Here is a 14,741-nt window from a genome sequence, read left to right as displayed (position 1 = left end):
GAGTCTATGATTTTGTGATGAACCATGTATTAGGTATGGGAAAATAGACTACGATGTGAGAGGGGGTGTAAAAAATGGCTGAAAAACGTCATTTATGGACGCTGCCTTACCTGAAAGAATTATTCGAGAGAAAGTTTTCGGAAAAACTCGTAAACTTACGTTCGTCTTGCTGTACGAACCAAAAAATTGCCAATTCGGCATACTTATATTATAAAGCAGTGTTTGGATTTTGATCCGAATAAGCCGATCCAATCACTTTCGGAGAGTGTAACAGTTTGCGATCCATAACAGTTCGTGGCACATCGCAATCGGAGAGCCCTATGAATGTAAACACTCACTCTCTCGTTTAGTAAGTGGCACGAGAGCGTTCAAGAGCAGCCACTCTCACACACTGCAACAGTATCGAGCCAAACGGGTGATTTATGTTTTGCATGAAATTGGTAATAATTTTCATGTTTTCTGGTAATGCAGTCTTTAACAAACTAATTATAATCTATTGGAGGGGTGTTCAATCCCCTTTGGTTGCAAACATAGCAAAGAAAGTAAAAAAAAAATCGCCTCGGTTTCTTGATTAGAATGAGAGTGGGTCAGCAAATGTTACAAATGTTGACACACAGTGATCGGCGCCAAACGGTGGGCGGTGTGTGTCTGTTTTGTTTTCGTTCATGGCTCGTTATCTTCCACGGACGATAAATGTCATGCGTGTTGTATGAATGCAGGCGGTTAAATGGAATGGAATTATGGCTCGTGTGTCAATGATCGTTAAATTTTCCAAAGCCTGTTATAAAAACTTGTCTTAACATGAGCATGATCGACCGCTCGCAGTTGCTATTCCGTTATTGCAAAAATAGCTGTACTTATTATAACAAACAAAAACGGCGCAAGCTGCCTTCGTATGCAGGTCAATTTATGGATGTGAGGGAAATATTAATGTGTTACTTACTTTATGGAAGCCGAGAAATCCTCTGCGCTTGCACAAGAAAACACTGGGAGTTTGGATATGGGAAAGGATTCGTTTTGGTTTACGTTTCAGATACAATTTAAAATTAATACGTGAACATGAACATAGATAATTTATCAGCGGAGAAGTTTATAGCTCATTTGTTGAAATTACTAGTGCAATTCCTGAAAAAAATTAGCAACATTACAACACGAATTCTAGTGAACACCTAACTAAAATTTTTACGTAAGTTCTGGACGAGTTTATGACAAACTCCAAGATTGATTCAACAGATTTGTCATATATTGGTTCTGGGTTTCACAAAACTTTTCTAAACATCTCGGCCAGAAAATTCAGCCCTAGATCATTTCCTAAAATTTGGTAGAACATTCTCGAAAAAGTTTTCTGTGAAGCTTTCAAATTTCCCATTGAAAATTTCTACAAAATATTCACCCGAATTCTTCACGAATCACAATGCAAAAAAGTGACTTTGTTTCAAATAGTAAACAGATAAAAAACAAGTTGAGCAAACCTTCGAATAATTTCTTCCAACATGTTTTCAGAAGCCTGATTGTATGATGAACTCTTGGAATTCTCCAACAAATCTATCTTGATACAAGTAAATATTTTATGAATACTGAATGGTTAGGAATGTGACCGTCTCTTCCTGGCTACTCCCATGCCGGAGAATCTCGTGGTGGGAGGAGAACTTTCAGTGCACTTAATGGCCCCCACTGATTCTGCACCGAGCAAATCACGTTTTGCATGGGCCTGGCAATAATAGTTTTCGTTCTAGTTAGGGTCGTTTGCTTCGCGCGCGCGATTCCAGCCCCCTTTCTCTCGGAGATTGAACGGTTAGAACCCCACGTCCAGTGCAGACTCGCACTAAATGACCATCACCCCTCCTTCCGAAGCGTGTTGATTATTTTATCAACTCCGGAAAGCTATAATGGGCAGACACTTGCTCCGGACCAATGGACTGACCGTTGCTTGATCGCCCCCTCGCTCATGGTTCACAACGGCGATGATGTCGCCCCGCTGCTAAAAGTGTGAATAGATAACAACCCCTTCGACAGTCGACGAGCAGCCCTCCGACCGATGCCCGATCGGAAATGCATAACACAATTATATCTGCAATTGTATCATGAATTATCGGTTACTTTTTCAAATCTATGTAAAAAAATTTCACACAATGTGGAGGAAAAAATAAGAAAAATGTAAACCTCATTTCTTAGTCTATTTTATAATAAAACGAAATTTTGACATTTTTCCTTCACGTGTATTTTTTAAACTTTACATGACAGCAGAACGCGGCGAAAAAATCTGATTTACTATCATGTCCCGTAAAAACTTTGTGAAGCTTAGAATCGATGTTGGCAAGCGGGAGCCCCACGAAAAAACCTTTCATTCCATTCTGACGTTACTATAGGAGTGAAGCGTCAAAGTTGTGCCATGCCTACTAGATCGTTTGATGTTCGATCCGCTGCTACATTCTCGGATATCTTTCAACAGGCTTTTGATTGTCAGCCATCATAACAGGGTTGGAAGACAAGATCTATGACAATGTTCATTCAGTACCACACATCCTCCTTCTTCTCAGGAAAAAAAAAGTTTTAAGTGATGAGTTTTCACATCGTTTTCGTCATCACGAAAGCTTTTAGGAATTCAGGATATATCTTTCACATCGCTAAGAACTTTCCCGATGTATACTGTCTCATATCTCAACTGTTCACTTGTACATGCGACTTGGAAACATTTTTTCCGCTGTAGGATACGGTGTTGAACTTATTGATCGGTTGAATGTCGTTCCATTCATTAGAAACGGCAAGCTAATTCTATGCAATGACATCTCTAAGACGAACTAATTTTGGACAAAATATTGCTATTAATAAACTGACATATACATGTTGAACAGAGTAGCATCAGCCTTTGACTCTCATCTTGTTGTACATTCAAACCACCGTACTTTCACGGAAATACTCACTCGAAGACTTGTTTGGCTGTTGTTACTTGTTTTGGTATAACATACCTTGATCTACTAAGTTGCTAGACATCATTGGGCTTACATATATTATTCTATAGATACATTTTCGACCGCCAGTCGCGCATGCATGTGAGCATCACTTTTATTAGGAACCAATTTGTGACCACTAGTCGCGATAGCAAGTGTACACCACCATTGCTTAGAGCAAATATACGACCACTAGTCGAGCTTACAACATCAATAATACTTGATAGGAACAAGTATACGACCACCAGTCGAGTTAACAACATTAATAGCAGTTACTAAGAACAAGTATGCGACCACCAGTCGCGGTAGCAAGTGTACACCACCATTGCTTAGAACAAATATACGACCACCAGTCGAGCTTACAACATCAATAATACTTGCTAAGAACAAGCATACGACCACCAGTCGAGTTAACAACATTAATAGCAGTTACTAAGAGCAAGTATGCGACCACCAGTCGCGGTAGCAAGTGTACACCACCATTGCTTAGAACAAATATACGACCACTAGTCGAGCTTAAAACATCAATAATACTTGATAGGAACAAGTATACGACCACCAGTCGAGTTAACAACATTAATAGCAGTTACTAAGAGCAAGTATGCGACCACCAGTCGCGGTAGCAAGTGTACACCATCATTGCTTAGAACAAATATACGACCACTAGTCGAGCTAACAACATCAATTATAATAATTGCTAGGAACAAGTATACGACCACCAGTCGCGGTAGCAAGTACACACCACTATTGCTAGGAACAAGTATGCGACCACTAGTCGAGTTAACAACATCAATAGCAGTTACTAAGAACAAGTATACGACCACCAGTCGAGTTAACAACATTAATAGCAGTTACTAAGAACAAGCATGCGACCACCAGTCGCGGTAGCAAGTGTACACCTCAATTACTTAGAACAAATATACGACCACCAGTCGAGCTTACAACATCAATAATACAGTCGACTCTCCACAACTCGATGTTCTATAACTCGATATATTCTATAACTCGATGGATTTTGCGGTCCCTTCAAATTCCCATACATCATGCTCTCTATAAGTCGATATTTCTATAACTCGATGTCTCCATTAGTCGATGCCACGTGGGAGGAAAATTTCCCTCCATAACTCGATATCCATCTAAAAACCCTTTTTTAATACAGGGAGACATCAACCATTTCTGGTTTGGCAGTGAATAAAGGACTTGCAAGTTGTAATAAAAGTTTAAGAACAATAAAATTCAAAAAAAAAAATTGGAAAAATAAGGGATTTTTTGAACATTTTGAAAAAAGTGTCCAAAGATATTTTTTCAAAATGCTATCAACAAAATGATATTGTTCGCTTGCAGAAGTGATCACAAGCATATTGGAAATATAGAAATTTGAAACTTTGATTTTAAAATTTTTAGTGTCGGTATGTTCTATAACTCGATAATTCTATAAGTCGATGGTCCCTTGAATATCGAGTTATGGAGAGTCGACTGTACTTGCTAAGAACAAGTATACGACCACCAGTCGAGCTAACAACATCAATAGCAGTTATTAGGAACAAATACGCGACCACCAGTCGCGGTAGCAAGTGTACACCACAATGGAACAAGTATGCGACCACCAGTCGAGTTAACACCATCAATAGCACTTCATAGAAACGACCATGCGACCACCAGTCGCGGAGGCCAGTGTACACCACCATTGCTTAGAACAAATATGCGACCACCAGTCGCGCTAGCAATATCAATAACATTGATTGATAGGAACAAGTTTGAGACCAACAGTCGCGTTAAGGATATATTTTGCAACCATTTGTCGCGTTAGACATTACTTTTATATTGCAACCACCAGTCGCTTTTAGGGACATTTTTTTTTTTTTTTTTGCAAACTCCTATCGCGGCAAGAATATTTATTTTTATTGCAACCACCTGTCACGTTAAGGACATTTTTTTTTTGCATTGCAAACACCAGTTGTGTTAAGGACATTTTTTCCATTGCAACTACCAGTCGCGTCAAGGACATTTTTTTTGCATTCATACATGTTATTTAACATGGCATTTATTTAGAACTAATAATGAATTGAGCAGATTTGAATAGTTTGGATCTCACCGATTATCGACACAAAATTCACAAAAATAACCGATTCAGTATGCTTCACACTTAACTTGTAAACATTACTGGATACACAATGTACTGAAGCAAATAGGAAAGAAAACAATCATGTGCACTATTGGGCAAATTTGACCAAAACATCGATAATACTGAATCGATTAATTGGAACGAAAAATCTACTTTTGGAACATCAATTTAAAATCGCCCATGGCTAGGAAAATTTGCACACACTAACATTCATTTTTCACTCTATCTTACTTGATTAAAACTATTTTATTTTCATTTGAAAGCAGGAGAGATAAAATATAGAAATGTGCGTATTATCACAGAAGAAACGATAAAATGATCACATACAAACAAAGCGAAATTTTATTATTGTTTATATAGAAATTTGCAGAGTTGATAAATGTTACGGGCGTTTTTTTTTTGTACGATTGATATAACTAAATGATAAGTTATACAAGTTGATTAACATTCAAGAAACCCACTAATAGAACTTTAACACTTCTCTTCTCTTTTGCATTATTATACAAATTATACATATTATTATACATTTTGCACGGATATGTTCAACTGACTTCTGCAAAAAATAGTTCAGTTTCTAACGTTATTCTTCTTCCGTTCAACTTATGCAGAAAATAGGTCCTTGATAAAAGCAGAATGCGCACTTCATAACATAGATGAATCAGTTCGATATAACAAAATCTTTGAATTATATAAAACAGATGAAACACTTTCTCCATTTTTTTTTTACATTCAAATATTTTTATCGAAGTAATCTGTTTGAATTTAAAAGCAAAACAAAATATTCACCTCAAAGCCTGCATCGCGCAACTCAAATAGTTGAGGTGATGCTGGTATTCAATAAGAACAACAACAAGCACAGAGAGAAACATTGCTGCTTCAACGAGTAGTGAAGCGGCTAATACATATTCATGTCATATTTCCTCTTCAATCAGTTTTCTCTTGTTCATAGAAAAAAAAAACCACATTGCTGTTTACTTACAGATATATGCCTTTTTATCAGATTCAAACTTCACTCCACAATCACTCTGAACACATATTTTCACACGCGATTTAAGAAGCACTCGACACAAACACATTTTCTAGTGGACACTCCCGCTTGTTAACGAATTCAGGCACTCCAGGAACACGAAATATTATTTAAAATTCTGGCAGGATCGCCAAATGTGAAGCTCAGAATCGATGTTGGCAAGCGGGAGCCCCACGAAAAACCTTTCATTCCATTCTGACGTTACTATAGGAGTGAGGCGTCAAAGTTGTGCCATGCCTACTAGATCGTTTGATGTTCGATCCGCTGCTACATTCTCGGATATCTTTCAACAGGCTTTTGATTGTCAGCCATCATAACAGGGTTGGAAGACAAGATCTATGACAATGTTCATTCAGTACCACACAAACTTAATGACAAAATAATGCACCGTTTAATTATAATTTTGTTAAACTCTAATCATCGGGTAGACCCAGCACTGATGGAGACAGTGGGAGGTAGTTTTGCGTTTGCGTGTAATTGAGTGAATTGTTTTATGCGGCCAGGACGGAGAGTTGACATTTGTGGTGGAGCTGACAGCGACAGCTTTGGTCAATTTGCCGGTGCGAGCCGATATCATCATCGGTCGTATCCATCTGAGTAGTAGTAGTTAATAATGCAAATGGAGCATTTCCAGAAATGAAAATGGTCACGAAGTGGGTCGTTTGCGAACATGGTAGGGTTTATTACTGGCAGAAATAATGGGATGTCCAGTAAGGAGCTTAGGCTCGGCTCGGCTCGGTGATTAGTGCTGCGAGGAGACGACTAATTTGATTCCATTAAATTAATTCAAGATACAGTTAGTCTCCTACACACGTTCAGCACGCATCACTTGAGTAGATCGGAGGCTTAGATGTTCTCTTCAGACATGGGTTTTGAGTGTTTTGACACAAGAGACAGTACATAAAAAGACCACTTTCGGACGCGAAAATTGTGATCGACTGAAAACCAATTAGAAGAAGTAAAAACATTTCGCTTATTCAAAAATGATAATAGTGAAACATTACCAGGGCCCAATCATGGGCCCAATGATGGCAGTTTTGATTCAGAATTTGTTCCAGAACGAACTAACATTCTAAAGCACTTGTAGAAAAAAGGAAATTGTTTTGGAATTTTCAGATTTTATTTGATTGTGATAAAATTAAAAATAAATAACGAGTGAGAAACCGTCTTTAGAACTGTTGATGGCACTGAAATCAAAGGCTGACACTGGTACTATATCAATGGTCGCCTAGCTCAGCTGCTATTAATTAATTCGTGAAATCTAATCCATACGTTTCATTCCATTCCACAGAAAAAACTTTATTCCTTCACCCACGAAAAAAAGCATCACCCAGTTCACTTACCTTGCAATCGGCGAACTGTCCATATAGTAATTGTAGCACAGCATGGAAACTATCGTTACTATCACTAGCGCCCCGGCACATAACCGCAGATTCAGTCCCTTGGTCAGGTACAGACAACACCGGGCGAAAACCGTGGCACTTCCACCGCCCGACCCGTGATGTGGGTGATGATGATGATGATACTGCTGCTGCTGCTGCGAGTGATGATGGCATCCCGTGGAATTCCCGCTACTGCTTCCGAAAAAATAATTGCCCTTACTACTGCTGCTGGAGGTGGTGCTTCCACCATTCGTGAAATGACTACTATGACTATGACTATTTACAGTGCAGCTGCCGGTGTCGGATTCACCGTTGAAGCCATGGATCGTGCAGGATAAGCCGCCACCAGACCGCACGGTCCCATATCCGCTTCCGGTCGGCGGGATGTGGTTCGTTTTGTCAGCTGCAGTCGCCGTCAGTTTCAGGCCTCCACCACCGGCTCCGGGTCCAGGACTTCCACCGCCACCTGTCAGCAGGAGATTCACCGTAGATCCCGTCCTGGAGGTGGTGTCTTCGTCGTAGAGGCCGTTGTTGGTACTGTAGCGACCGTTTTCCATTGCAAACTGTTGCTGGACACTGTATGGAGTCGTAGTCGTGCTCGTTGTCGCGGTTGGAGTCGTCGCTAGATCCTGCTGACTGCTGCCGGTGGATGAGGTGCTCCATAGTTTCGTCCTCGAGTCGGATCCTTTCATGATGGCCACCGGTGGCCGTTTGTGACCTGGTGACGTCCGAGTCGTTGCCCGGGAAAACCAATCGCCGGCGTGATGTTTTTCTCAGTGTGTACTTTACAGTGGATAGGAAACGGAACGAATGTCACGCACCACTAACCATAAGCCGTCGATAACCTACAGAGGTGATTAATCCAACGAACGTGATGTTATTTCGGATAACATTCTGACTAATTAATTGCTCGGCTCTCGATGTTTGATGTCACAAGATGACTGAAATGAGATAAGGAGACGAAATTGAATTAGAATTGGGATAAGAGTTAATATGGATGGATATCGAATTTTCAAATATGAGGCTGTCATTAAATACGCAAAACAATTCTGACGACATACACACATTATTTTAGGAACTTCATTAATCAATCGAAATGTTGGAATGTAATCTCGAAATCGAAATTACGAAATCGAAAACGAAATCGAATCGAAATCTTGAAATCAGAATTTCGCGACCGAAATTGAAATCGAAATATCAAAATCAATATCGCGAATTCGTAGCCTAGAAATCGAAATCTCGAACTCGGAAATTCGAAAAATTAAGAAAACAAAACCGAAATCTCGATCGAATCAAAATCGAATCAAAATCGAATCGAAATCGAATCGAAATCGAATCGAAATCGAATCGAAATCGAATCGAAATCGAATCGAAATCGAATCGAAATCGAATCGAAATCGAATCGAAATCGAATCGAAATCGAATCGAAATCGAATCGAAATCGAATCGAAATCGAATCGAAATCGAATCGAAATCGAATCGAAATCGAATCGAAATCGAATCGAAATCGAATCGAAATCGAATCGAAATCGAATCGAAATCGAATCGAAATCGAATCGAAATCGAATCGAAATCGAATCGAAATCGAATCGAAATCGAATCGAAATCGAATCGAAATCGAATCGAAATCGAATCGAATCGAAATCGAATCGAAATCGAATCGAAATCGAATCGAAATCGAATCGAAATCGAATCGAAATCGAATCGAAATCGAATCGAAATCGAATCGAAATCGAATCGAAATCGAATCGAAATCGAATCGAAATCGAATCGAAATCGAATCGAAATCGAATCGAAATCGAATCGAAATCGAATCGAAATCGAATCGAAATCGAATCGAAATCGAATCGAAATCGAATCGAAATCGAATCGAAATCGAATCGAAATCGAATCGAAATCGAATCGAAATCGAATCGAAATCGAATCGAAATCGAATCGAAATCGAATCGAAATCGAATCGAAATCGAATCGAAATCGAATCGAAATCGAATCGAAATCGAATCGAAATCGAATCGAAATCGAATCGAAATCGAATCGAAATCGAATCGAAATCGAATCGAAATCGAATCGAAATCGAATCGAAATCGAATCGAAATCGAATCGAAATCGAATCGAAATCGAATCGAAATCGAATCGAAATCGAATCGAAATCGAATCGAAATCGAATCGAAATCGAATCGAAATCGAATCGAAATCGAATCGAAATCGAATCGAAATCGAATCGAAATCGAATCGAAATCGAATCGAAATCGAATCGAAATCGAATCGAAATCGAATCGAAATCGAATCGAAATCGAATCGAAATCGAATCGAAATCGAATCGAAATCGAATCGAAATCGAATCGAAATCGAATCGAAATCGAATCGAAATCGAATCGAAATCGAATCGAAATCGAATCGAAATCGAATCGAAATCGAATCGAAATCGAATCGAAATCGAATCGAAATCGAATCGAAATCGAATCGAAATCGAATCGAAATCGAATCGAAATCGAATCGAAATCGAATCGAAATCGAATCGAAATCGAATCGAAATCGAATCGAAATCGAATCGAAATCGAATCGAAATCGAATCGAAATCGAATCGAAATCGAATCGAAATCGAATCGAAATCGAATCGAAATCGAATCGAATCGAATCGAATCGAAATCGAATCGAAATCGAATCGAAATCGAATCGAAATCGAATCGAAATCGAATCGAAATCGAATCGAAATCGAATCGAAATCGAATCGAAATCGAATCGAAATCGAATCGAAATCGAATCGAAATCGAATCGAAATCGAATCGAAATCGAATCGAAATCGAATCGAAATCGAATCGAAATCGAATCGAAATCGAATCGAAATCGAATCGAAATCGAATCGAAATCGAATCGAAATCGAATCGAAATCGAATCGAAATCGAATCGAAATCGAATCGAAATCGAATCGAAATCGAATCGAAATCGAATCGAAATCGAATCGAAATCGAATCGAAATCGAATCGAAATCGAATCGAAATCGAATCGAAATCGAATCGAAATCGAATCGAAATCGAATCGAAATCGAACCGAAATCGAATCGAAATCGAAGCGAAATCGAATCGAAATCGAAAAATCGAATCGAAATCGAATCGAAATCGAATCGAAATCGAATCGAAATCGAATCGAAATCGAATCGAAATCGAATCGAAATCGAATCGAAATCGAATCGAAATCGAAATCGATTTCGAAGTCGATATTAATCATTTTCTTCCCAGTTCATTTAGTTGAGGCTCAATCGCTTGCAACGCACTACGGGGCCGAAATTCATTATGAATTCATTTTCACTGGCGCAATTCACCTAACTGTCTCAAACAGTTCTTATAAATTCAACAAACAATAAAATTACCTAACGACGTGGCACACCTTTCCCGGAATTGTGGCAGTTCAAAAACACTACCGAACAAAAAACTGCTCCCGCGAGGCGTGTTTAGAAAACAGCTTTCAGCAAATTGAACCGGAAAAACTTCACCAGTCGAATCTCTTGCACTTTTTGTTCGTCTGTCGAATTTCGCGTGATCCGTAATTTCACAGTGTCAAGCAGCACAGTTTTACGTCCCGCTCACACCACCGTCAATTACTCTGACTGGGTTGAAGTGCTGCATTCTTCGCTGCGCGATAAGGCGACCACTTCCGCTAAAAGTTTCACCCTCTATTGTCAGATTTCTTTTCAACACGTTTTCTCCCCAAATGGAAATAAACAACAGCAGCAGAAGAAAACAAACTCACACTTTTCTGTTTTCACGCTTCCTTTTGGCAATGTTTTTGCAACTTGATTCCTTCTGGTTTCCGCTCACAAACTTTTTCCACTGATCTAGTTCAAACTATGGTTCCACTGCTGTCGATTCACTTCTGGAAAGGGTTGGTGGCTGGTGGGATCTCTTCCAAACTATGTCGTCCATTTTTGACAACTTGTTGGCCTGTGGGGAAAAACAGAGAAGAAAGTGATGGAATCTTGTTAGAAGAGTAGGGCAGACGTTGTTCAAATTCTGGGTAATTTTATTGAAATATTATCACATGTTATAGAGATTGTTTTTTTCTTCATTGTCTTACACACTATTCATTTTGTATTGTTCATTTGCTGTTGTTTTTTGTTCTTTATCTCTTTGTTTTTTTTTCTTATTTTCATTTAATATGTTCTTTTCTTATCAATGTGGTTATCTTAATTTTCGTATTCTGTTTATTTTAGGTTAAGCTAGATTGTTTTTTTTGCTATTTAATTCTGCATGTTATTAGTTAATATTTTTGAATCGTTCTTTCATAACTGTTCAATTCTTTGAAATCACTCTCTTTTGAGGTGTTGTCTACATTTTTATTATTGCAATCATTATTATCATTATTTAGATCACTATTTATATTTGTATTAAACCAAATTAGATGTTTTTGCAATTTTATTCTGTAACATCGAAAGAAAAAAAAACTTGTTTGCTTCTACAACTATTACTTTCTGTCAACTAAGTTTTTTCCCCCAATTCATCCTACTCCTCAACTCTTATTCAACTTAGGGGATAAAAAGCAGGAAACATCTGCTGCCAAGCTGCGGACAGAACAGGAAGGCAATGAAATGCAGGCCACTGTGGACAGCAACAATTCAACAATCAGACACACACATAGACAGGATAACGGAAGAAGTGGACTGCAGTGACCGAGCGGAACAAAACTGCAATAAACATGCGACGACGGAGTTTGTTTGCAAAAGTGCAAATAAATAACTTTTTTTTTTCCTAAGTCCTGCGCTGAGCCCTTCGGAAATGTGATGCGAGATTCATCTGTAGGGGTTGCAATAGTTCGAACTTAAGGTGCATACAACTGGTTGATAAGGGATTTTGCTGGTAGGAAGCTTAAGAAAGGGAGATCACTGGTGAAGAGTTTGAAGTTTTTATATGAACATTGAAACATTTATTGATTTTTTCAATTTTCAAAAATTTCGGTAATTCATTGCATTTTTTTTTTCAAATTTTTTAAAGATAATTGCTGTAAATTTGGCTGATCCTTGTAAACTGTTGTACATTATTGATTACTGTTGTCAATCTTTATAATAGCATGAAAATCAGAAAATTGACACAGATTTCTTGAGTGATTTCCCCCTAATGTTGTACATCATTGAAAAAAAAATGGTTCTAAGTAGCTGTAGATTTTTTAAAGTTGTGAAAATATTATAGAGTTATTTTTTGCTATATATTCTTGAAGTTTACAGTTTTTTTTTTGAAAATTGTTGTCTTTTGTTGTAACAGTTGTAAATTGTTAGATAGATCTTTATTTGACAATTGTAGTTGCAAATTGTTGTAAATTGTTATCACGTACTTTAAAATGCATGAAGTTTATATGACGTGTAATATTAATTATTTTTAACAATGCAGTAATTGTTGGTTATTCCTATAACTGTTTTAAGTTTATACATTTTTTTGCAAATTGCATACATGGCATGATTGTTTTAACGTTATAAAATGAAGTGAATTCTATGAAATATATTAAACCTTTAAAATCCCGGGACGAACCTTGAATTTTGCAATGGTTACTCTTCGGAGACCAGCAGATGATTTTTTTTAAGCAAATGCTTGGTGAGACATCCCTCCTGACCCCTCCCCCTTTTCTAGGTAACGGATATCCCAACATACAAATTAGCTAGAAGGTTGATGTCTTCGGCAAAATTATTCAGCAGATCATGAGCTATCTGACGATGAAAAATATGGTTGAGAAATCATCCGCAAGGTGGTGTTAATGACAAATTTTATTCAATCATGTATGTCTCAAAATTCTTATCAGCTAGAAGTTTGATTTCTTCGGCACAGCTGTTCAACTGATCAAGGACTATCTGGCGATAAAGAGTGTAATTGGAAAATCATCCGCTAGGTGACGCTGATTTTAAGAAATTTTCAATCTTCTCTATCTCAAGATCCTTCCCGAGTAACACACATGTTATAATTAAGATATATCAACTGATATATGACTAAATATAGTCTTATAAGAGTTAATCTGCATCAATTATAACATGTGTGTCCCCTGGGTTATCAGCTAGAAGATTGGTGTCTTCGGCAAAGATATTCAGCAGATTGGGCTATCTGTAGATGAAAAATATGATGAAGAATTCGTCCCCTAGGGTGCGCTAATGACACATTTTCTTCAATTGTGTGTATTTTAAGACCTTAACCACCTAGAAGGTTGGTGGCTTCGGCAAAGCTGTTCAGAAAATCATGGACTATCTGACGGCGAAGAGTCTGATTGGGAATTCATCATCTAGGTGGCGCTAGTAAAAATAAATCTTAAATCTTCATTATCTCATGATCCTTAATTTTTTTGAACCATATTGAAAGTTAGTTTTCATGGCTTTCCTTATAGTCTCTTGTAGCGCAGTTGCATTGATTTTGTGTCTCTTTTATCAGACTCTTTACTGCCAGATTCTGCTGAACAGCTATGCCGAAGACACCAACCTTCTAGCTGATAAGAGTCTTAAGATACACACAATTAAATAAAATTTGTTGCTAGCGCCACCTAGCGGATAAACCAAGCGTGTGCTAGAATAAGGGCGTAAGCGCATGATCGATTTATCTTCATCGATCCTCTCTGCTGTGAATAAAGGTGACAAGGTGCAAGTTTGTCAGCATTCTTTCAATTCAGACCGCTTGGCAGGCAGCAATTCAATCTTGCGTTCTGGTGTGAAAAAATGGTGACAAACTTGCATCTTGCCACATTTATTCACAGAAGAGAGGATCGATGAAGAGAAATCGATCATGCGACTTACGACCTTATTCTAGCACACGCTTGAAATTCTCAATCGGTTTTTCAATCTGCTGAATACCCTTACCGAAGACACCAACCTCCTAGCTAAAAAGGATCTTGAGGTAGAGAAGATTGAAGATTTATTTCTACTAGCGCCACCTAGCGCATGAATTATCAATTAGACTCTTTACTGCCACACACTGCTGAACAGCATTGCCAAACACACCAACCTTCTAGCTGATAAGGATCTTGAGATACAGACGATTGAAAAAAAAATTATCACTAGCGCTACCTAGCGTAAAATTTTTCCATCAGACTCTTCACCACCATATTGCCCTTGATCTGCTGAACAGCTTTGCCGAAGACACCTGTTTAGCACTTAACAACTCTTCTTGCTCTAAATGATCGTGGGAATGTTTCCCAGCGCAAACGAGGTTTCTTTCGAACCTGGTTCAATTTCTTGGGGAACTTCACCCACCACTGCACTACACGAACGGACAACGTAGGTAATTCAC

General features: G+C 38.3%; 1 protein-coding gene across 4 annotated transcripts in view; it reads right to left on the bottom strand.

Annotated features, from left to right (window-relative positions):
- Positions 1–14,741, bottom strand: part of LOC5576444 (bifunctional heparan sulfate N-deacetylase/N-sulfotransferase) — a 653,265-nt gene that overhangs the window by 111,124 nt on the left and 527,400 nt on the right. For 2 of the 4 annotated variants that reach the window (XM_021841346.1, XM_021841348.1), the window contains 2 exons: positions 10,856–11,426; positions 7,447–8,426 (listed from right to left, as the gene is read on the bottom strand). In XM_021841346.1, the coding sequence (XP_021697038.1) occupies positions 7,447–8,177 (731 nt within the window). In that variant the 5' untranslated portion in view covers positions 8,178–8,426; positions 10,856–11,426. The remainder of the gene's footprint in view (positions 1–7,446; positions 8,427–10,855; positions 11,427–14,741) is intronic. The other 2 variants (XM_021841347.1, XM_021841349.1) reach the window with 2 other exon arrangements.

The sequence above is a fragment of the Aedes aegypti genome, chromosome 2 (genome assembly GCF_002204515.2).
Source record: "Aedes aegypti strain LVP_AGWG chromosome 2, AaegL5.0 Primary Assembly, whole genome shotgun sequence".
NCBI lineage: Eukaryota > Metazoa > Arthropoda > Insecta > Diptera > Culicidae > Aedes > Aedes aegypti.
This window is presented reverse-complemented; position numbering and strand designations above follow the sequence as displayed.